The 24,108-nt window shown below is 40.5% G+C and overlaps 1 protein-coding gene across 2 annotated transcripts in view; it reads right to left on the minus strand.

Annotated features, from left to right (window-relative positions):
* Positions 1-831: 831 nt before the first annotated feature.
* The window catches only part of YIPF6 (Yip1 domain family member 6), a 56,612-nt gene continuing 33,335 nt past the window's right edge, over positions 832-24,108 (minus strand). For both annotated transcript variants that reach the window (XM_036304551.1, XM_036304552.1), the window contains exons 4-7: positions 20,286-20,328; positions 8,889-9,014; positions 7,701-7,858; positions 832-5,577 (exon numbers count right to left, since the gene is read on the minus strand). In XM_036304551.1, coding sequence (XP_036160444.1) covers positions 5,462-5,577; positions 7,701-7,858; positions 8,889-9,014; positions 20,286-20,328 — 443 coding nt within the window. In that variant the 3' untranslated portion in view covers positions 832-5,461. The remainder of the gene's footprint in view (positions 5,578-7,700; positions 7,859-8,888; positions 9,015-20,285; positions 20,329-24,108) is intronic.

Below are 24,108 nucleotides of genomic sequence, written 5' to 3' on the forward strand. Positions count from 1 at the left end.
TCCATCGTGTAGATGTACCACAGTTTTCTAATCCATTCATCTACATCAAATTTTTTAAGGTTATTATTATTACTACTTTTTTAAAAATCCTCACCCGAGGATATTTTTCCATTGATTTTCGGAGAGTGGAAGAGGAAGGGAAAGACAGAGAGAAATATCAATGTAGGAGAAACACATCGATTGGTTGCCTCCTGCATGTGCCCCAACCAGGGCCCAGGCAGGGAAGGAGCCTGCAACCGAAGTATGGACCCTTGACTGGAATTGAAACCGGGACCCTTCGGTCTGCAGGCCAATGCTCTATCCACTGAGCAAAACTGGCTAGGTATAAACCCTCAATTTTGCAGATCACAATATAACAGACTTCAGATTTAACCGACAAAATTTCTGGTCTGTATGTCATATGTGAAAATTAACACGCTGTTACTTTAAAAATGCTTTTAAACAAGATTTGCTTATAAATTAACAGGCTTGTTATTAATTCACTGTTACTTTAAACAAATTTTAGTGAATAGGCCATATGTTGGGAAAAACACAATAGTAATATTACATATCTACAACTATAGCCTGCATATTTAAATCCAAGAGTCACTACTCATAAACAATGCTCAGCAGATGATTAGTATGCGATCACACTGCATCTTGAGGTAATTGGTTCTGTTGTCTGTTGTGTGACTTTCTGCAGTTGCTGGCCAGATGTTCCTACGTGCGCTAAGCCACACCCCAGCCATGTGCATTTGTTTCCTGGAGGTGACTGGTGAATGCATGCATTTACTAGACCTATTTAGTATAAACTTAAAATTACAGTAATACGTATAGAAAACCTCTGTGAAATTAAACTTTTCATGCAGAATTTTAATTACACAAACATGTCTACATAAGTAAAAACAGGTAAACTAATTTTTTGATTTTTTAACATAATATATTCAGAAAACCTACTTTATTATATAACAGACTTTTAGCTTTAACAGACACCTCCTCACCCCAAATAGTCTGTTATATAGAGGTTTTACTTATGCTGCAAATATCTTTATGCCTTTTAGCACAAGAACAGGGAAACACAAAGTCTCCTTTTCCAGTGTTTTTTTATTTGCATGTTTAACATTCACAAATAATTTTACAGATTTATTCTTTTTACAGATTCATTATTTATGGGCAAGATCAGGATTAAAGTGGAGCACTGAATGGTTCCAAAAAATTACCAGCAGGGATGGCACGGAGTACAAAGGCTCAGAAAGAGAGAACAGAGCAAACAAGAGCAGTGTGTGGCCACTTCCTACCAGGCCACAGGAACACTGATTTCATTAAGGCAAAGCCTTTACTGTTATTTCTTTTCCCCTTCTAGTTTAACTCAAATAAAAAGGCATTCTATTCTCACACTACTGCTCTCTGAGGTCTTAATATAACTGGTACTATAAGCAACTAGATATATCCTTTGACTATAAACGCCTGAACAGACAAGTGAAATTTTGATGTATTAACCATCCCTCTGGGAGAATTTAAAAAAAAAAAAAAAAAGCAGAGTTGTTTTATCCTTAAGACTTTCAAAGAAAAAGGGGAGGGGTATATGTGTGTGGTCATGGTGGAAGTTGAGGGGAGATGAAAAGGGTTCAAGGAGGGAAAAGGGTGGCAAACCTAACGCTTCCCATGTACAACTTTCCTTGTGTTTTTCTCAGAGGCTGCTAATATAATATTCTATCATATTCAGGAAAAAAAAAGATTGAGAGTTGTCTACCTTTAGTCAGTTGTAGGATGTAATGGCTAGTAACAGAGAACTTACCCTGGGGAAGGAGTATATTCATTTCATATTCATAACAATGAAATTCAAAATTGTGCCCCACTATGTTCTCATCTAATCTTTTTTTTTTCTGTTTTAAATCAATATACTTAACCTTTCTGTGCCTCAATTTTCTACTTGTAAAAGGAGAATTGTAGTTCTTTATGTTGAGGATTAGAGATGCATGAAAAGTACTTAAGAATAGTGCCTGGCCAAATCAACAGAGACAGAAAGCAGACAGGTGGTTGCCAGAAACTTGGGAGAAGGGGAACGGGGAGTAACTGCTAATGGATATGCATTTGTGTGTGTGTGTGTGTAGTGATGAAAAAGTTCTAAAATGAGAGTGGTGATAGATGCAATTATATAAACATACTGAAAAAAATCACTGACTTGTACATTACTTTACAAGGATGAATTTTATGGTTAAGGGATCTCAATAAAGCTATAAAATTTTTTTAAAAAAATAGAATAGTGCCTGGCACACAGTAAGTGCCCAATAAATGTTAGCTATTATTAGTAGTAACACTATTATCATTATTATGCCTAAGTAAATCCCTCAAAATTCTTTATTTTTAATAAAAGCCCACAGAATCTAAAAAAGTATTTCTAATTTACATACATGGATTAACATTCACACATTTATTTCTATCTAAATTGACTCTGAAATTAACAGTATGAGAATCACAATTTCACTATTTGTCTGTAATCAAACAGCTGCATGCAACGGACATCTGATCACATCATGACAGGCTTAAATTCCAATGACTAGATGTTATACAAAATTTTGAAATGACCGGAGATTTTCATTCATCTCCAGGAGTAAACAGGAAGCCCAGGAAATAGAATATGTAGAGGACATAATTAAGTCTTCATATACAGGCTTGCTAACCTTCCAATCTCATTTTAGGGGATACTTTATAAAAAGACAATTGTAGTCAACAGCAAAATGCTTCCAGTCCCATGTTCTATGACTCCACCTTGTCCAACAACAGAAAACCCCCACCACAATGAAAAGACCCAAGGCAACCCATGTAATAAGCCTTATAAGAGATAAAAGTCTTGACAATTAATGACTGACTTTTAAGACTATACTGCATATTCAAATATGTTTGCATCAATTGAGTTTTTATAATTTGGACAGTGATTAAATCAGTTTTAACCATTCCTATTGCTAAAGAATATAACAATGAGTCTCTATCTCAGAAGTAGGAGCAAGTGATAAGCCATGATGATAGAAACGATGCTCACACACTGTAATTTCCTCTGAAGTATGAAACTTCCCAATTCCTGGAACAGGGTTGCCTTTGTTGGAGTCTCTTTCCCTTCTAGTTCTCCTTTCTATAATTAGACATGTGCCTTTGCAGCCAATCAGTGAAAGCTGTTGAGGGTTACAACTTCCAGATACTCAGGACTTTTGTCACAGAAACCAATGCACTTTTTGCATGTAAGAAAATATTTATACCCTCAAACTGACTACTCATTTTCAGAAAGATAATTAAATTTCCATTTTACCCACCTTCATTTAATCCAAGTAAACCCTTTGCTAAGTCATCCAAGAGCAACAGATTAATACACAGAACAAACTGCCTTCACACCTACTATGTATAACCCTCTTCCATATGTACACACACAAATTCCTCACAGAGTTGTGGCCTTAAGAATTTCTCACCAAATATTTAGCCTGAGTAAAATTTGGTAAATATTTAATTTCCTTTTGAGAAGCAGGTTTTTTCTTTAATTTTACATTATAATCACTGAGGCAGATTATAAAACAACTTTGGAACAGAGATCTTTTTAGTGGCAGTTAGAAAATTTCAGACAATGGATATGGATGATAATTTAGGACTAATTTCAAAGTTAGGTTCAGTTTCAAAATATTGACTTTACCTAACTAAAGCATTGGCTTAGTCCTCGCATATGATTTATTTTAAAATTTACAAGGGAATCTGAAATAAATACAAATATACTAGTATAACCAAAAAAATTTGACCAAGGCTGGGACAGAGGGGGCCAACTTTGTAATGCTTTTGTAGTTGAATATCATTCTAAGAATCTAACTGTCGAAGTATTGTTCCCCTGGTTAATCTGAGGACAGAGAATATATGTTTTTAAAATCATATATCTCTGTTTAGGTAGTCTTTAAATACAAAATGAATAAATATTTAAATTCTATGCTAAAGAAATAATGTGGAATAAGAAATTCCTGTCTTTCTAAGTAATTATATATTTACAATAAATGTTTTCTGCCTGACACCTAGACTTTGTCTATTAAGAGTTCTTCAGTGTGCAATTTATAGAAGGCAGCAGCTCATATTACATTGAAGGAGCCCCATTTAGCTTAGAATCAGTCTGCTCCAGACACTCTACTCCCTGAAAAGCCTTCACATTTGTGTGCACAAATAGCTGAGAATACGTGTAAGTGCACATGTCTAAGGAGAGCTAATTTGCTTTACAAATAAAGTCCAGAACCAATAAATTGCTATTCCCCAACCCTGAAATCACATCTAATGAAAAGGTGGCAGCTGTAAAGCCAACTCATCCTACACTACGCTTTAATGTAGGCCGTACTACACAGAATAATGAAGAATTCCTTATAGCTATGCTGTATTCAAACTTCCTCATTCTACCTTTAGGAGAAGGTGCCCACATATACCTTAGGGACCCACCAATCTATATTTCGGAGGTGTTCTACTTGGATTAATTCAAGCATTGGACCACCAAGAGCTTCAGTCAAAGGAACATTACATGTTGCTAATATCTTAGCTTGCATATTCAGAGCTAGGGTGTAAGATTAAAACTAGAGCCAAGCTGGTGCTGCTCAGTAGTTAAGCATCAACCTATGAACCAGGAGATCAAGGTTCAATTCCTGGTCAGGGCACATGACTGGATTGTGGGCTTGATCCCCACTAGGGGGCATGCAGGATGCAGGCAATCAGTGATTCTCTCTCATCACTGATTTTTTTTCTTTCTCCCTCTCCCTTATTCTCTGAAATCAATAAAAACATATTTTTAAAAAAGATTAAAACTAGGGTGTCACTGAAGTGCTGTTAAGCAGGGCAGTAAGGTGATACAGAAAGATTGAAATAAGCTAATTTTTGTCTTTTGCTTTTATTTAAAGCAACAGGTGCAGAATTTTCTATGATCAAAACCTGAATACAGGTTAATGCATGTTTTCTTCTCCCATATCTATGAACCCCATCTATCATTGTCTTTTTAAACTTAAGAGAGAAATAAAAGAAAATGGATATAGACTTATTTATTCTAATAAGTCATAAGACAATGTGTTTAAGAGCTACACCTAAACTAGTATTCTCAAAATTGAAAATACAGTTACCAAATCTATTCAACTTGCAGGAGGTATCCATGTGCTTTCCAAGTCATTGGTAGTCACCCAAATGGACCACAGTGTCCACTACGATGCCTTAAGAAGACATGATACTATGTGTACTATGCACATGTATTTTAAAGAAATAGAGAAAAGTAGATAAAAAGAACAGCCTTTCAAACATCAGTTCCTTACATAAGTGGTGACAGTGCTTATGGCTCCCTTGTAATCTTTTCACATAGCCAGTTACAAAATACCTCTAAAATTAGACAAAATAAAGCCAGAGGCAAAGTTCCATGGGGAATTACATTGTTCAGATGAGCTTTCAATTCACTGGTTTTTAATTTCCATTTCCTGATTTACTAAGGAGTAAAGGTGAGAATCATCCAACTGATGACAAAATAGAATAAGAAAACAGGATAAACGGCAAGGGCTTTGCGGTTTGGAGGCTGGCTGTCAGCAAGAAAAGCTGTAGAGGCTGAAGAAAATAAAACAAAACAAAAAAGAATATTGAATACAATGAGATTGTCATAACTACTAACATTTACTAATTTTAATGTGCTCAGCATAGTCTGGAATAGAGTTATACTAAAAGTTTACTTATATTTGCAAATCAGAGAAAAAGGCATTCTGCTGCACAGTTTTCCTCACAGCTGAGGGCTGCTTGTTTCAAGTACCAAAGCTTTGGAAGTTTTCAACATTTCAGATGGAAACCCTTCCAAAAGGGGTCTCTTACTGTTTTCTGAGAAATCATTAAACTGTGCTGAATAGGCTTACAATAATGTGCAAGTTTTTTCGCTACTATGGCAAATGGCCTTATACTGATGGGTCTTTTGAGTAATTGTTCTTCTTATTAAGTTAGCTCTTTTAGATGCCATCCCCCTTGTCCAACCAGGAAAAACCTAATAATCAATGATCACCCTGCAAAGAAATCTTTCCTGAACAACCAGCTGGTATCCTGCCAGCTCAGGTAAAACTGCCCACTTCCCTCCTCTGTGTCCCTTCTGTGCCTACACAGATTTCCACCTCCCACCTGAAACACTTTATTGTCTTTAAGTATTTATATGTCTAGCTGATCCACTGGACTGTGAACTCTGAAGATAGAGGCCATGCCTAGCACAGTGCCTAACACTTAATTTGTGCTTTATAAACATTTGCTGAATTAAAGAATGAATGCTTCTAAAATTCTACTTTCTGAACTGCTGTGGGCCTGGATACTGGATAATTAAGCTGTTCAGAACTACATGTATGATAAATTATCAGACTCTAAGTGAGGAAACCTGGGACTTTCCCATAGGTAAAGCACCCAAGCTTAATATACAGTCTTTGGAATATCAATTCTGGCACTCTCAGACTTTTATTTTTTATCACTTCTTGGCTTTTAACCATGCTCCAAGCAAAGAGATATTACTGCACTTAAAATATTAGGTAGTCTGTTTATCTCATTTAATAAGAGGCCAGGGAACACTTCTAGTGTAAAGTAGAATTTTAAGAGAATTTTAGGAATGCTAAAACAATCAGCACATAGCATTCAATGCCACTGCTATAGATTCTTTCTTCCTAATCTTTAGCAGAATTTTCTATTAAAGCAGGAAAGTACTATATAATAATACTTAACAACTTATTCTAGGAGGTAGTAAAGTTCTAAAATGTGATCTGCTTGGGTTTGAAATAGAGAAAAGTTGATTCATCTATTCAGTAATTATATGTCCTAAGGCAAGTTATTTCACCTCTCTGAGTCTGTTCCTCATCTATAAAAACAGGACTACTAACAATAGTTTTTATTTATTAGGGTCGTTGTGAGGGGTAAATGAGATAATACATACAAATCACTTACAATAGTGCTTAATCTATGATTAACAATATGTAAATGCTAGCTATTATTTTTATTTTGATTAATTTGTCAGGAAAAGACCCAGCATTTCTCAAGTCACCTATGCCTCCTATATATACCAGGACTGAGCTAGGTCTACTGTAATCTCCTTTTCCAACCCTATGTAATATTTAAGGATTAGGAAAAACAAAGGTGTAACTCCGTCCGGCTGATGTATCTTAGTGGTTGAGCATTGACCTATGAACCAGAAGGTCACAGTTGGATTCCCAGTCAGGGCACATGCCTGGGTTGTGGGCTTGATTCCCAGTAGCGGGCATGCAGGTGGCAGCCAATCAATGATTCTCTCTCATCATTGATGTTTCTCTCTCTCTCTCCCTCTCTGAAATCAATAAAAATATATGTTTTAAAAAAGTGTAACTCCTACATCTTAGAAGTCCAGATACCCAACTCAGATAAGATGGATATCATATCTATCAATGCCCATTTAGAACAGAGGGTTCTATGGACAACATAGGCAAGAATCATATTACTCACATGTTAGTTAGGAGTTACACTGCTTTTCATCTGGTCTTTATCTCTAACACATGCTTTTGTCTGCTCTGCTATTGTAAAGATAAGTACATTCTGACTCCTGTGACAGGCAACCAATCAATGTGTCTCTCTCGCATTGATGTTTCTCTCTCTCTGTTTCTTCCATTCTCGCTAAAATTCTATGGAAAAATATCCTCGGGTTAACAAAACAAGAAAAAAGATAAGTACATTCTTACCTACTATAGACCAGGCAAACATCATGATCACCACAAAAAGCCGAACTATGAAGTTTATTGGTCCTGGCTTGGCCAAAAGTACCAGCCGGCAAACCAGCAATGCCACTGTCAAGGGAAGTATACAATAACCCAGCACACAGAGGCTCTGAAAAAAAGATCTAAAAAACAACACACACCCATAAAAATCATAAATATAGTATCATGATAGTTATTACACAGATTTCTACATAATACCTATACCCTAACATTGACTTTATGAGGCTAGGCCTCTGCATTACCATATGCTTTAATTTTTGCCTCCATACTCTTCCTTCTCTCCTTTTAAACTCCTTAAGAGTCAACCATCTAGGACAGTGGTCGGCAAACTGCGGCTCGCAAGCCACATGCGGCTCTTTGGCCCCTTGAGTGTGGCTCTTCCACAAAATACCATGTGCGGGCACGCATGTACAGTGCAATTGAAACTTTGTGGCCCATGCACAGAAGTTGGTATTTTGTGGAAGAGCCACACTCAAGGGGCCAAAGAGCCGCATGTGGCTTGCGAGCCGCAGTTTGCTGACCACTGATCTAGGATATCAGATGATCTACTCTAATTCCTAAAGACCTCTTTCTCCCAATGAACCTCTAAGACAGTTCTTAATCTTTTCTAGTTTATAGACCTATTTGAGAGTTTGTTGAAAGCTATGGACCATCTGTTCCCCAAAATGGACATAATCTTCTAACACAAAAATTCTGCCTATGATTTTAGAGCTGGAGAGAGCATTTAAAGCTTATCCAAGGACTCTGGATAATTTAAGATAATTTAACTCAACCAAGTTATCTCTGTTCAGTGGTTTTAAGAGAACATTCTCTTTATTCCTCATTTATTTTTATTTTTATTTTCAAAAATTACCTAACTAGCCCAGCCAGTGAAGCTCACTGGTTGAGCATCAGCCTATGAACCAGGAGGTCTCGGTTCAATTCCTGGTCAGGGTACCTGCCCAGGTTGCGGGCTCAATTCCCAGTAGGGGGCATGCAGGAGGCAGCCAATCAATGATTCTCTCTCATCACTGATGTTCCTATATCTCTCTTCCTCTCCCTATCTCTCTGAAATCAATAAAAAAAAAATATTACCTAACTAGCCAGGCTCCCTTAAAAATCTCAGATATGCTACCTAGCAAATAAGAAAGGATGGATTTTAATAATACTCACATGTTTCCTCCAAGAAGTTTTGAGTTGAGGGTGATGGTAACTGCACCAAACCAGATAATGACAAACACTTCCGCAAACTGGGGCCCTCCATCATTTTCACTATCTGCAGAGCCTCTTTGAAGCATTCTGTGACAAAAGAAACATGGCATGAGAATGTCTACTCTTTTACTTAAAGCAATAAAGGCATGGGTTCTCAAAGTTTGAATCAGGAAACTGCCCTACACCTCACCTGAAGATCTGTAAAATGTAGGCTGTGTGAAAGGAAAATTCCAGAAGGATTTGTTAAGCCTCCATTCTTTCCAATTCCAAATGCCTCAGGAGTACAAGGAATATTTCATTTGGCTTTGTTAGAATGTTTAAAAAGATCACCAAAGGCCTTTTTTGGGTAAGCAGAGGTTATAAACTGAAAAGTCAAATGTGGCTCACAGACGTGCTTGAAATGCTTTTAAATTCAAGTTGACATTATTTTAAAATTGAGAGGTTTCACATAAAAATAATGTATTTCTAAGGTTTTTGTTTATTTGTTTGTTTGTTTTGTTAATGTAAGAGAGAAAAGAAGGGGGAAGAGGAAGGGAGATTTGTTGTTCCACTTATCTATGCATTCATTGGTTGATTTTTGTATGTGTCCTCACTGGGGATCGAACCTGCAAGCTTGGAATATTGGGACAATGCTCTAACCAACCGAACTATAGGACCAGGGCCTATTTCTGGGTTTTCTTGAAAAATCAGAAGAGTTTCTAACATGGAGCTGGCATCCTACATGACAACAATCAGGTGCAGTTGGCATAGCAGTAGGTTCCAAAAAGGGCTTCCAGTCACCAATTCACAATGCATGCATTCAACTTACTTCTCTAGCCCTTAGTCACCTTTGAATTTGTAATCCTTAGGTTAAGGTTTCAGTTCTGACATTTAAAAATGAAAAGTCTATAAACCTATTTAGTTGTTGATTTTTTTAAATAAAAATATACAGATTATTACTAAATGACTTTGCTTTCAAATTGAGTAGTTGAACAGTCACTTAAATATCCTTTCTTTATCTAAGAATTTTACAGATGTAAACTGTCTTGAATTTTGGACTTAGAACACTTGGACTTGGTGTTCATTTTTTAAGAAAAATAGTAAGTAACATCAAGTTCATGACCTCTTCTTATTATATGGTATAGAGAAGTCACACAGTAAGGCTTGCCCTGCTATGCTGTTTGCCAGTAAAGGCTTTTATATTCTGTGGTCATGCATACTCCATTCTGAGTCCTAACAATCTGATGCAAAGAATGCCAGCACTCATGATCACGTGTTGCCTGAAATCCCTATTGCTTCATCATGGTATAATGAAAAAAACATGAACTAGCCTGGAAAACAAAAGAGCCAGATACTGATTCTAGTTCTGTTACTAGGTATGTAAACTAGAGAACATTACGATGTCTTGGGGCTCCAGTTTTCTTCTCTGCAAATAAGGAGTTAAATGACATAATCTCTAAGGTTAATCTTTGAAAACTAAAAAAAGTATATGCCCAGAGCTTCTAATATAAACCCTTCCATCAACACACTGAATTATTTCCTTGTTATGGTTATTAAAAACATAAAAAACAGCACTTTATGTTATGACCTAAATTAGCATATGCTTGACACATTAAAAAAATGGGTAGAGAAGCCAGTAAGAAACTTGTTGAATTTAGAATCATAAAAGGTTAGGCCTTGAAAGGACCCTTAACCATATCCTTTTACAGATAAATAAGAGAAAACCCAGAAAGGTTAGGTGGGAAGAGATGTGCAATATTCACAGAGGTAGAGAATGGACAGTCGAGGAAACCTAAGGTAAATCCCAAGTTTAGCACTGATTATGTGATCTTGGTTCATCCTCACTCTCCATGAACCTAAGTTTGTTGAAAAAGGAAAATCACATTCACCTCTTGTTATAAGAGAAGGCAAAATAAGAGAAGGCATTTAAGTTTTCTGGGAAAAATCATTATAAAATTTTGGTTACTAATAGCCCAAAGTCACTTTGCTGACAGCAGTCAGGATGAGATTCAAGAACTGAATCCTAATACATTATTTTTTCCACTCTACCAATTGTTATAGTCCCCTCTCCAATGGAACTTTGCTCTCCTTCTCCCTGAGGCTCCCTGTATATAAAATGCATATGGACAGCATCACACTTGGAAATGTGATCTTGCTCTGAACTCTACCACTTCTCTGTAATAAATTCTCATACATATCTTAGTAAGATTTAAAAAGAATTACATTTGCAAATAAATAGTGCTTAAACCTATAGATATTTAATTCACTTAATGATAGGGAAGTGTATACGAGTAAATAAATATTTGTTGATCAGAATACCTAAAACAGGCTAAGAAATCATTGGTAAATGGAGATAGACATAATTTTTTTTACATTTTTTATTCCATCACTCTTTGAACTGATCTGGAAAGCTACCTGACTTTTTAATTTATTTATTTTTATTTTATTTTTTGCTACCTGACTTTTTAGATTTTTTTTTTCAGTTAACAATGTCTGAGTTAGGACGGGAACTTTATTTTATTTATTTTTTTAATTTCTTTATTGATTAAAGTATTACATACGTGTCCTCATCCCCCCATTACCCCCCCAACCACCCCTACTCATGCCCTCGCCCCTCCCCCCCCCCAGTTGTCTGTGTCCATTGGTTAGGCTTATATGCATGCACACAAGTCCTTTGGTTGATCTGTCCCCCTTACCCCACCCTCCCCTACCTTCCCTCTGAGGTTTGACAGTCTGATTGATGTTTCTCTGTCTCTGGATCTGTTTTTGTTTTTCAGTTTATGTTGTTCATTATATTCCATAAATGAGTGAGATCATGTGATATTTATCTTTCTCTGACTGGCTTATTTCACTTAGCATAATCCTCTCCAGTACCATCTATGCTGTTGCAAATTGCAAGAATTCCTTATTTTTAATGCTGCATAGTATTCCATTGTGTAGATGTACCAGTTTTTTAATCCACTCATCTGCTGATGGGCATTTAGGCTGTTTCCAAATCTTAGCTATGGTGAACTGTGCTGCTATGAACATAAGGGTGCATATATCCTTTCTGAATAGTGTTTCTAGCTTCTTAGGATATATTCCTAGAAGTGAGATCACTGGGTCAAATGGGAGTTCCATTTTTAGTTTTTTGAGGAAACTCCATACTGTTCTCCACAGTGGCTGCACCAGTCTGCATTCCCACCAGCAGTGCACAAGGGTTCCTTTTCCTCTGCATCATCGCCAACACTTGTTGTTTGTTGATTTGTTGATGATAGCCATTCTGTCAGGTATGCGATGGTACCTCATTGTTGTTTTGATTTGCATCTCTCAGATAATTAGTGACTTTCAGCATGTTTTCATATGTCTCTTGGCCTTCTGAATGTCATCTTTTGAAAAGTATCTATTTAGGTCCATTGCCCGTTTTTTTTATTGGGTTGTTTATCTTCCTTTTGTTAAGTTGCATGAGTTCCCTGTAAATGTTCGAGATTAAACCCTTATCAGTGATAACATTGGCAAATATGTCCTCCCAAGCAGTGGGCTTTCTTGTTTTTTGGGGGTTTTTTTTGATGGTTTACTTTGCTGTGAAAAAGCTGTTTATTTTGATGTAGTCCCATTTGTTTATTTTCTCTTTAGCTTCCATTGGCCTAGGAGCAGTATCAGTGAAGAAATTCCTTCAGCATTTTTTTGAGATTTTGCTGCCTATGGATTCCTCTAGTATTTTTATCATTTCCCATCTTATGATTAAGTCCTTTATCCATCTTGAGTTTATTTTTGTGTATGGTGTAAGTTGTTGCTCTAGTTTCATTTTTTTTTGGCATGTATCTGTCCAATTGTCCCAACACTATTTATTGAAAAGACTGTCTTGACTCCACTGTCTGTTCATGCCTCCTTTATCGAATATTGATTGGGCATATTGTTTTGGGTTGATTTCTAGGTTCTCTATTCTATTCCATTAATGTATATGTCTGTTCTTGTTCCAGTACCAGGCCGTTTTGAGAACAGTGGCTTTGTAATACAGCTTGATATCTGGTATTGAGATCCCACCTACTTTGTTCTTCTTTCTCAGGATTGCTGTAGCTATTTGGGGTCTTTTTTCATTCCAGATGAATTTTTTGAAAGTTCGTTCTAGGTCTGTGAAATATGCCGTTGGTATTTTCATGGGGAGTGCTATAGATTGCTTTGGGTAGTATGGACATTTTGATGATGCTGATTCTACCAATCTACGAACATAGTATGTTCTTCTATCTGTTTATGTCTTCCTCTATCTCTTTTTTCAGTGTCCTGTAGTTTTTCGCATATTGGTCTTTTACCCCTTTAGTTAAGTTTATTCCTAGGTATCTAAATTTTTTGGGTACGATGGTAAATGGGATTGCTTTTTTAGTCTCTCTGCAAGTTCACTATTGGTGTATAAAAATGCCATAGATTTCTTGGCTTTAATTTTGTATCCTGCTACATTGTCGAATTCATTTATTAAGTCTAATACTTTTTTGATGGAGTCTTTAGGGTTTTCTATGTACAGTATTATGGGATCTGCGAATAAGGACAGTTTTACTTCTTTTCCAATTTGGATGCCTTTTATTTCTTCTTCTTATCTGATTGCAAGGGCTAGTACTTCCAGTACTATGTCGAACAGGAGTGGTGAGAGTGGGCATCCCTGTCTTGTTCCTGTTCTTAGAGGAAATGGTGTTAGTTTTTGTCCATTGAGTATGATGTTGGCTATGGGTTTGTCATATATCGCTTTTATTATGTTGACAAATGATCCTTCTATTCCCACCTTGCTAAGAGTTTTTATCAAGAAAGGGTGTTGGATTTTGTCAAATGCTTTTTCTGCATCAATTGAGATGACTATGTGATTTTCATTTCTCAATTTGTTTATGTGCTGTGTCACATTTATTGACTTGCGAATATTGTACCATCCTTGCATTCCCGGGATAATTCTACTTGGTCATGGGGTATGATCTTTCTGATGTACTGCTGGAACCGCTTTGCTATAATTTTTTTAAGGATTTTGTCATCTATGTTCATGAAGGATATTGGCCTATAATTCTCTTTCATTGTGTTGTCTTTACCTGGTTTTGGTATTAGGGTGATGCTGGCTTCATAGAATAGCTTGGAAGTGTACCTTCCTCTTGAATTTTTTGGAATAGTCCAAGGAGGATAAGTTTCAGCTCTTCCTTGAATGTTTGGTAAAATTCCCCTGTGAAGTCGTCTGGCCCCGGGCTTTTGTTTGCTGGAAGCTTTTTCATGACTGCTTCAATTTCTTAAATAGTTATCAGCCAATTGAGATTTTTAGATTCTTCCTGATTGAGTTTTGGAAGGTTGTGTTTTTCTAGGAATATGTCCATTTCTACAGGTTGTCTAGCTTGTTGGAATAGAGTTATTCATAGTATTTTTTAAAAATCCTTTGTATTTTTGTGGGGTCTGTTGTTATTTTGCCTCTTTCATTTCTGATTTTGTTTTTTTGGGTTCTCTCTCTTTGCTTCTTGGTGAGCCTGGCTAGAGGTTCATCGATCTTGTTTTTCCTTTCAAAGAACCAGCTCTTGGTTTCATTGATCTTTTTTATTTTTTATTTGTTTGGGGGTCTCTATGTCATGTATTTCTGCTCTGATCTTTATTATCTCCTTCCTTCTGCTCACTCTGGCCTTTTCTTGTTGCTAATTCTTTGAGTTGTAGAGAGAGGTAGGTGATTTACTACCATTTTTTCTTCTTTTTTGACATAGGCCTGTAGAGCTATAAACTTCCCTCTCAGGACTGCTTTCATTGTGTCCCATAGATTTTGGATTGTTGTCTTTTTACTGTCATTAGTTTCCAGAATTTTTTTAATTCCTTCTTTGATCTCATTTGTAACCCTGACATTGTTTAATAGCATGCTATTCAGCTTCCAAGTGTTTCAGTTTTTTGGATTGTTTTTAATCTACACTAATAAAAGACAAAGATGCTAAATGACCATACCTTTGCTACGCCCAACCCACGCCCACCAGCCAATCAGAGCGACTATATGCAAATTAACCCAACCAAAATGGCAGCCAGCAGCCATGGAGCTGGAGCAAGCAGGAGGCTTGGTTGCCCCGGTGATGGAGGAAGCCAAGCTTCCCGCCTACCAAGGCCGGCTGTGGCCTTTGCAAAAGGCAACAAAGTTTCAATTACAGAAGATAAATAAATCCCAGATACCTGCTTCCAGCCAGCCTCCACTGGGAGCTTGGGTGGCTGGGGGCTGTGGCCAGCCTGCAAACAGCCATCAGCCCCTCACCCAGGATGGCCACACCCTCATGGGGTGAGGGTCCCTGCTGGGGTCTTGGCCAGCCTGAAAACAGCCATCAGCCCCTCACCCAGGCTGGCCAGGCACCCCAGTGGAGACCCCCAACCTGAACGGGCTGTGGCCAGACTGCAAGCAGCCATCAGCCCCTCACCCAGGCTGGCCAGGCACCCCAGAGGAGACCCCTACCCTGAAGGGGCTGTGGCCAGCCTGCAAACAGCCATCAACCCCTCACCTAGGATGGCCATACCCTCATGGGGTGAGGGTCAACGCTGGGGGCCTTGGCCAGCCTGCAAACAGACATCAGCCCCTCACCCAGGCTGGCCAGGCACTCCAGAGGGAAACCCTACCCTGAAGGGGCTGTGGCCAGCTGGAAAACGGCCCTCAGCCCCTCACGCAGGCTGGCAAGGCTGCAAACAGCCATCAGCCACTCACCCAGGCTGGCCAGGCATCCCAGTAGGACCCCCCTTCCCTAAAGGGGGTGTGGCCAGCCTGAAAATGGCCTTCAGTCCCTCAACCAGGCTGGCCAGACACTCCAGTGGGGACCCCCACCCTGAAAGGGGTGTGGCCAGTCTGAAAACGGCCCTCAGCCCCTCACCCAGGCTGGCCAGGCACCCCAACGGGACCCCCACCCTGATCCGGGACACCATTCAGGGCAAACCAGCCGGCCCCCACCCGTGCACTAGGCCTCTATCCTATATAATAAAAGGGTAATATGCAAATTGACCCTAACAGCAGAGTGACTGGGAATCACTGGTCACTATGACACACACTCACCACCAGGGGGCAGACGCTCAATGCAGGAGCTGCCCTCTGGTGGTCAGTGTGCTCCCACAGGGGGAGCTCTGCTCAGCCAAAAGCCAGGCTGACGGCTGCCAGTACAGCAGTGGTGGTGGGAGCCTCTCCTGCCTCCTCAGCAGTGCTAAGGCTGTCCCACTGCAGCTTAGGCCTGCTCCCCACTGGCAAGTGGACATCCCCCGAGGGCTCCCGGGCTGCCAGAGGGATGTCTGACTGCCAGCTTAGGCCCAATCCCCTGGGGAGCAGGCCTAGGACAGCAGGTGGTCATCCCCCGAGGTGTCCCAGACTGTGAGAGGGCACAGGCCCGGCTGAGGGACCCTCCCGAGTGCACAAATTTTTGTGCACCAGGCCTCTAGTATCTAATATTATGCAATTGTGATCTGAGAAGACACTTGGTATGACTTCAATCTTCTTGAATTTGGGGAGACTTTGCTTGTGACCCAATAGGTGGTCTATTTTTGAAAATGTCCCATGTGCATTTGAGAAGAACGTATATTCGTGGCTTTGGGGTGAAATGTTCTGAAGATGTCAATTAAGTCCATCTGATCTAGTGAGTCATTTAGGATTGGTATTTCTTTGCTGAAATTTTGTCTAGGTGCAGCGGTTCTCAACCTGTGGGTCGCGAACAATGAAAATACATTCTGCATATCAGATATTTACATTACGATTCATAACAGTAGCAAAATTACAGTTATGAAGTAGCAAAGAAAATAATTTTATGGTTGGGGGTCACCACAACATGAGGAACTGTACTAAAGGGTCACGACATTAGGAAGGTTGAGAACCACTGGTAGAGGATTTATCCAGTGATGTCAGTGGTGTATTCAAGTCTCCTACTATGGTTGCATTGTTGTCGATCTCTCCCTTGATATCTTCCAGGAGTTTTTTATGTATTTGGATGCTCCTGCATTGGGTACATATATGTTTATCAGGGTTATATCCTCTTGTATCGATCCCTTTAATATTATGAAGTGGCCTTCACTTTGAGGTCTATTTTGTCAGATATAAGTATTGCTACCCCAGCTTTTTTTCATTTCCATTTGCCTGAAAGATATTTTTCCATCCCTCCACTTTCAGTCTGTGTGAATCCCTTGTTCTGAGGTCTGTCTCTTGTAGACAGCAAATATATGGGTCATGTTTTATTATCCATTCAGCCACTTGATGTCTTTTGATTGGAGCATTTAGTTTGTTTGTGTTTAAAGTTATTACTGAAAGGTACTTGTTTGTAGCCATTTCTATTTTTTGTGCTTGTGTTCTTTCTTACCTTTTTATTTCTTCTTTTTACAGCATTCCCTTTAGCATTTCTTGCATTGCTGGCTTGGTAGTGATAAACTCCCTTAGCCTCTTTTTGTCTGCGAAGCTCCTGATTTCGCTTTAATTTTGATTGATAGTCTTGCTGGATAGAGTTTTCTTGGATTTAGTCCTTTGCTTTGCATCACTTTGTATACCTCCTTCCATTCCCTTCTAGCTTGATGTGTTTCTGTTGAGAAATCATTTGATAATCTGATGGGAGGGGGATCCTTTGTAGGTAACTCTCTGTCTCTCTCTTGCAGCCTTTAACACATTGTTTGCGGGTAGTTTTTATCGTGCTCTAACAGGTGGCGCGGGCCATTTTTGCTAATTTTTTGCGCAAATGGCAATGTTCAGTAAAATTATGATAACTTTAGTTTACGTATTTTTACGTTACCCGCATTCTACCGCTAGTCTATAAAACGTATCCCACATCTATAAAATACGTGTCCCGCGCTCTACTACCAGTCAACATAAAACGTATAAATACGTTTCCTGCATACAATGTGTTAAGATTCTCTCTTTGTCGTTAACATTTGCCATTGTAATTATGGCACGTCTTGGGTCTTTTGGGATTCATCTTGCTTGCAACCCTCTGTACTTGTGTAACTTTTTTCTTCCCCATATCAGGGAAGTTTTCTGTCCTTATTTCGTCAAATAAATTTTCTAATCCTTGCTGCTCTTCTTGTCCTTCTGGCAGCCCTATTATATGTATTTTAGTTCATTTTGCATTGTCCCAAAACTCCCTTAGGCTCTCCTGCTTTTTAATTTTTTTCTCCAGTTGATGTTCAGATCGGGCTTGTTTCTGTACTTTATCTTCTAACTCACTAATTCAGTCCTCTGCTTCTTCTAGTCTACCGTTGAAACCTTCCATGGTCTTTTTGATTGTAGCTATATCACTTTTCATTTTTTCCTGATTTTTGCATAGGTTTTTGATTTTCTCATCCATCCTGTGTATAAACTGTATGACCATTACGCTGAATTCTTTTTCTGTCATGTTGCATGTTTCCGTTTCACTTATTTCCTTTCTTGGTGATTCCTCTTTTTCTTTCCTCTGGGGACTGTTTCATTGTCTCTCCATTCTATCATCAGAAGGTTCAAATGTTGAGTTGTAGGGGCCTGGGCCGTGTGCAGTGGGAGCTTCGCAACTCCCGAGTGTCACTGAAGAGCTCTGACACGAAGACATGTGGCTGCCATGGGTTGGTGGGAGCCACACTCGCCCAGGATCAGAGTCACAGGTGCTCAGTGTGGCCTCGTGTGCACACCTAGAATCTGGAACCCTGCCTGCGCCATGCTGAAACAGAGACTCTGCTGGTGTGTGCCAAAAATCAGAGTGCCCTAGCGCTTATCAGGAGTCAGAGACCGCCTGTGTCTGCACCAAGAATCGAGTATCAGAGTCTCTGTTGCTTGGTGCGGTCTTGCGCCAAGCACCAGGGTCCCTGTGTGTGCATGCGCCAAGAATTAGAGTTGTGGCTATTAGTGTGAATGCACTGGGAATCAGGGATCCCAGGCACGCGCAATGAGAAACACAGTCAAGTCACTGGTGCTCAGTGCTGCCTCTTGCGTGAAGAATCTGGGTCCTCAGTCTGCCTGGGGGACCAGGTTGCACAGTTGCACTGTGTCAGCAGGAGGTCCACTCCTGCCCTGCGGAAAACAGCCTTCCATGTGTGCTTGCCCTGAATCAAAGTCAGGAGGTACTGCCGCCCATTGTGGGTGTGGGGTCTGGTCATGTGGATGTGCACTGCGGGGAAACAAACTCCCTGTGTCCATGCACCCAGGCTCAAATTCAGTGCTGCCTCCCTGTGTGGGCATGGCGTCTCATTGCGGGAAACAAACTCCCCAAGTTCGAGTGCTCAGGTTCAAATTCAGCACAGCCTCCCTGCTTGGGTGTGATGTCTGGTCACGGGAAACAAATTCCCCAAGTTCGCGCCCCCAGGCTCAAATTCAGCTCTGCCTCCCTGCGTGAGCACAGGGTCTGGTCATGGAAAACAAACTCCCCCAGATCGCACACCTCGGCTCAAATTCAGCGCAGCCTCCCTGCTTGGGTGCGGAGTCTGGTCGCAGGAAACAAACTCCCGAGTTCGCGCCCCCAGGCTCAAATTTAGCGCTGACTTCCTGCATTGTTGTGGAATCTGGTCATGGAAAACAAACTCCCCCAGATCACGCACCTAGGCTCAAATTCAGTGTTGTCTCCTGCGTGGGTGCAGGATCTGGTTGCGGAAAACAAACTCCCCCAGATCGCACACCTAGGCTCAAATTCAGTGCAGCCTCCCTGCTTGGGCACAAGGTCTGGTCACAGAAAACAAACTCCCCGAGTTTGCACCCCCAGGTTCAAATTCAGCACAGCCTCCCTGCCTGGGCGTGGATTCTGGTCGGGGGAAACAAACTTCCCGTGTCTGCACACCCAGGCTCAAATTCAGGTAGAGCCGCCACTACTGTGTGTTTGTGCGGAGAGGGTCTGGCAGTTCCTATGCCACTGCTGCGGGGCCGGTGGGGAGGGAGATTGGCTCTGTGACTCACAGAAATCTGCGGCCAGGGTGCCTGGGGTCTTGGTGTCCATGGGTTTGCAGCTGTGGTCGCAGGTCTTTTACCCGAGTGGCTGTAGGGTCCCAGTTTGTGACTGAGACCAGATTGGGTTGTGGCGAGGCTAGGATCCTAGTCTCAAGCAGTTCTGTTCTTCAAGATGGCGCGGTCTCTGTGCTGGCGGTGTCCTCCCTGGAGTGTTTCCGGTGGCGGGGGTTTCGCCATCTAAGACTGCCGGGTTTGGCAGCCCCTTGGAAGATCTGTAGGATCTAGCTGTCCCTAGCTCTCATTCACACACACCACACACGTCCACACACTCCTCTATCGCTCCCTCACTCTCTCACACACTCTCCCTCCCTACCTTCTTGCCAGTCACCAACTTTTTCTGATTTTTTAGACTTAAATACATAAGGAGTACAACATGTCATAGAAGTCATAAATAAAATATTCAGTCAAAATTCCCCTCAATTTGAAAATTCCACCAAAAAGTTTATTCCAACTCAAATGACAAAGGAAATATGTATACTTACAGTGCGAGTGTCACACAAAGGACCAAGGGGCCCCATAAATCCCCTACAAGGCAAGAAAAGAAAGAAGATTGTTAAGAAACAACCATGCAGTATTTTCTATCTTTATTCCAATATCTACCTCTCCCACTCTTGGAATTCAGATATCAATGCTCTGTCTGTCTGCCCAAGCCTTCCCTCCTCTCTTACCCCTTTATTTGCCTTCCCTGCTCCCCAATTCTGAATGTCCTTCTTTATAGATCCTTTAAGTTTTATTTCATATCCCATAATTTACCCCTCTCCCCACCAAGTCACATTCCAACATGCCATAAAGACCAATGAATGAGAAGTACACCATTTTTGCACCCTCAGAAAGAAGACTAGACTCAAATAATTTCACCAATCTGAGACTACATTAGACAAGGCAAGTATAATCAGGCCCATCTCACAAATATGAAAACTAAAGCTGAAAAGCAAGTCACTTTCCCAAGTTTATATCAACAGTTAGGTATAGAGGTGGGACCAGAACCAAGGTCTTTTGATTCCTACTATGAAGTTCTTTCCACTCTGCCACACTGCTTCCCTTTTATAATTATTACATTGAACTAAAATGGAATTGCTGTTGTTATAGGTGAAAAATCAGGTCAATATTGGTAATTTTATAAAGTTAAACTTGCTTTAAAATGTTATTTATTTACTGATTTTAGAGAGAGGGAGAGAGAGAAACATCGATTTGTTGTTCCACTTATTTATGCATTTATTGGTTAATTCTTGTATGTGCCCTGACAGGGGATCAAACCCTCAACCTTGGCATATCCAGACAATGCTCCAAAAAGCTGAACTACCCAACCAGGGCTATAAGGTTAAACTTTAACAAATAACATGAAAGCTTTTTGAAAACTATAAAAGGTTCTGCCAACATCAGGTCTAACCACAGTAGTTCTCAATCAATAGTGATTGGTGATTAATATTTCAACAGTTCAATAATATGCAGCTTAGAGCACAATTACCTTCTTCACATATATATCTTTACATAAAAGAATACTACACTTATCAACTGAAAAACTGATTTCAAGTACAATTGACATTAATAAACTGGCTTTTTAATGCACTGGAAATTTTTGTAATTTGTAAAAAATCTGCAATGGTATTTTTAAATGTATTTTTTTATCCCCGCCTGAGCATGTTTTTATTGATTTTGTGAGAGAGAGAAAGAGAAAGTCAGAGAAACATCAACCAGTTGCCTCCTGTGTGCATCGGACTGCAGATCAAACCGGCAACCTGAGTATGTGTCCTGACTGGGAATCGAACCTGCAATGTTTCGGGGTACAGGATGATGCTCCAAACAATTGAGCCACCTGGTCAGGGCTCTGTAACAGTATTTTAAAACTATTTTCTTATTGTTGTAATACACATACACACACACACACACACACACACTCTGAGTGGCCATATTATTATGACCGGCCAGATTATTATGACCACCCCATCAGTACTTCATTGGGCCACCTTTTGCCTTCAATACTGCGGCGATTCTTCTTGGCATTGACTCCACGAGATGTTGAAAGGTGATGCGAGGAATCTGACATCATGCCTGATGAATAGCACTGTCCAGTTCTGTGAGATTTGATGGTTGTGGAACCAGCTGCCTGATGGCTCTTTTAACTTCGTCCCACAAATGCTGAATTGGATTGAGATCTGGTGATTGTGGGGGCCACCTAAGCAAGGTAAAGTCTCCTTCATGTTCTTGAAACCACTCCTGCACAATACGAGCACCGTGGCATGGTGCATTGTCTTGGTGGAAGAAGCCAGCTGCATTGGGATATGCCATCAATACGATAGGATGAACTTGATCAGCATCGATACTTAGGTATGTTGTGCTATTCAGACGTTTATAATGATCTGGCCCTCTAGCAACTTCAGCAGGAAATTATAGCTGATTTGCCTACAAACATCAGGTGGTCATAATAATCTGGCCACTTAGTGTATATATCACAAAATTCACCATCTTAGTCACTTTTAAGTGTACAGGCATTGAATACATTCATTGTTATGCAACAATCACCACCATCTATCTCCAGAAATTTTTCATCTTCCCAAACTGAAACTCCAACCCATGTATACCAATAAAAGCCTAGGTGGTCCTCGCGCCCTCGCACGTGATATTGCCACAAGATGGCCGCCACAAGATGGCCACATGCACAGCGGAGGCGGGGCCCAGTGGCCACTCCGCACAGTGAGGCCTGGGGGTCCCGTGACTCCGCACAGCACAGAGACCAGTCCCGGTGTCTCCGCCACCTCACGCGGAGGCGGGTTGCGGCAGGGGAGGGCAGTTGTGGGCCATTGGGCTGGCAGGGGAAGGCAGTTGGGGACAATCGGGCCAGCAGGGGAGCAGTTAGGCATGAATCAGGCTGGCAGGGGAGTGGTTAGGGGGCAATCAGGCTGGCAGGCAAAAGTGGTTAGGGGCAATCAGGCAGGCAGGCAGGCAAGCGGTTAGGAGCCAGCAGTCCCGGATTGTGAGAGTGATGTCCGACTGCCGGTTTAGGCCCGATCCCACAGGGACCCCAGATTGGAGAGGGTTCAGGCTGGGCTGAGGGACACCCCACCCCACCCATGCACAATTTTGTGCACTGGGCCTCTAGTTAAACAACAACTCCCCACTCTCCCCTCCGCCCCTGGCAACTATCACTTTACTTTCTGTCTCTATCAATTTGACTACTCTAGATACCTCTTTTGAGTGGAATCATAGAATATATGTCCTTTTTTATCTGGCATATTTCACATAGCATCATGTCTTTAAGGTTTATCCATGTTGTAGCATGTGTCAGAATTTCACTCCTTTTTAAGGGTAATATTCTATCCATTTATGATAAATATTATGGTGTATATGCCACATTTTGTCTCTCCATCCATCGACAAATGTCTAAGACAGCGGTAGCCAACCGGTGGTCCGCAGACCACCGGTGGTCCGTGAGGTCTGAAAGGTTGGCGACCACTGGTCTAAGCTGCTTCCACCTTTTAGCTATTGTGAACACTGCTGCTATGAACATGGGTGTACAAATATCTGTTCAAATCCCTGCTTTCAATTCTTTTGAGTGTACAACCAGAAGTGGAATTGTTGGAATTATTCTATGGTTAATTTTTTGAGGAACCACCATACTGTTTTCCATAGTGGCTGCACCATTTTACACTCCCACCAGCAACAGCAACATAAAGGGGTTTCAATTTCTGCACATCCTCAACACCACTTGTTATTTTCTGTTTCTTTGAATGATAACAGCCATCCTAAGGGGTGTGAAGTGGTATCTTATTGTGTTGTTGGTTGGTTGTTGTTTTTTTAGATTATTTTGTAAGTTGTAAATTTTTTCCTTGTTACTTTGCCAACAGCTATAACAGGACAGAGCAGAAGTGCAAATTCTGACCATGATTGCTCACCCTTTGTGCCAGCCTAACTGTCTATCCCCACAAGGTTTAAGGATGGACCTCAACATATGACCTAAGCTAATATTCATAATTAATTGGCAAACTAACACACTGGTTCTGTATTGTGAGAAGCAACCTTGCTTTGAACTGAACCAAAGCAGCATTTCAAAGGATCTTCACATCTGGGGTCATAGTGGTAGATTGGAAAGGGTGCTGAACTTGAAAATTGGATTCTAATCCTGCCTGTGTGATCTTGACAAGGCACTCAGCTTCTCTGAGACTCATTTCCTTAATCTGTAAAACACAAATAATAACTCCTCCTTCACAAGGTTGTTGTAAGGATTAAAAAAGATAATGTGTGTTGAGGGAACAGAAAGGCACTAGAATAATAGCTGGCATTTATGGAGTGCCTATTAAATGCCAG

This window comes from Myotis myotis, unplaced genomic scaffold (genome assembly GCF_014108235.1).
Source record: "Myotis myotis isolate mMyoMyo1 unplaced genomic scaffold, mMyoMyo1.p scaffold_m19_p_4, whole genome shotgun sequence".
NCBI lineage: Eukaryota > Metazoa > Chordata > Mammalia > Chiroptera > Vespertilionidae > Myotis > Myotis myotis.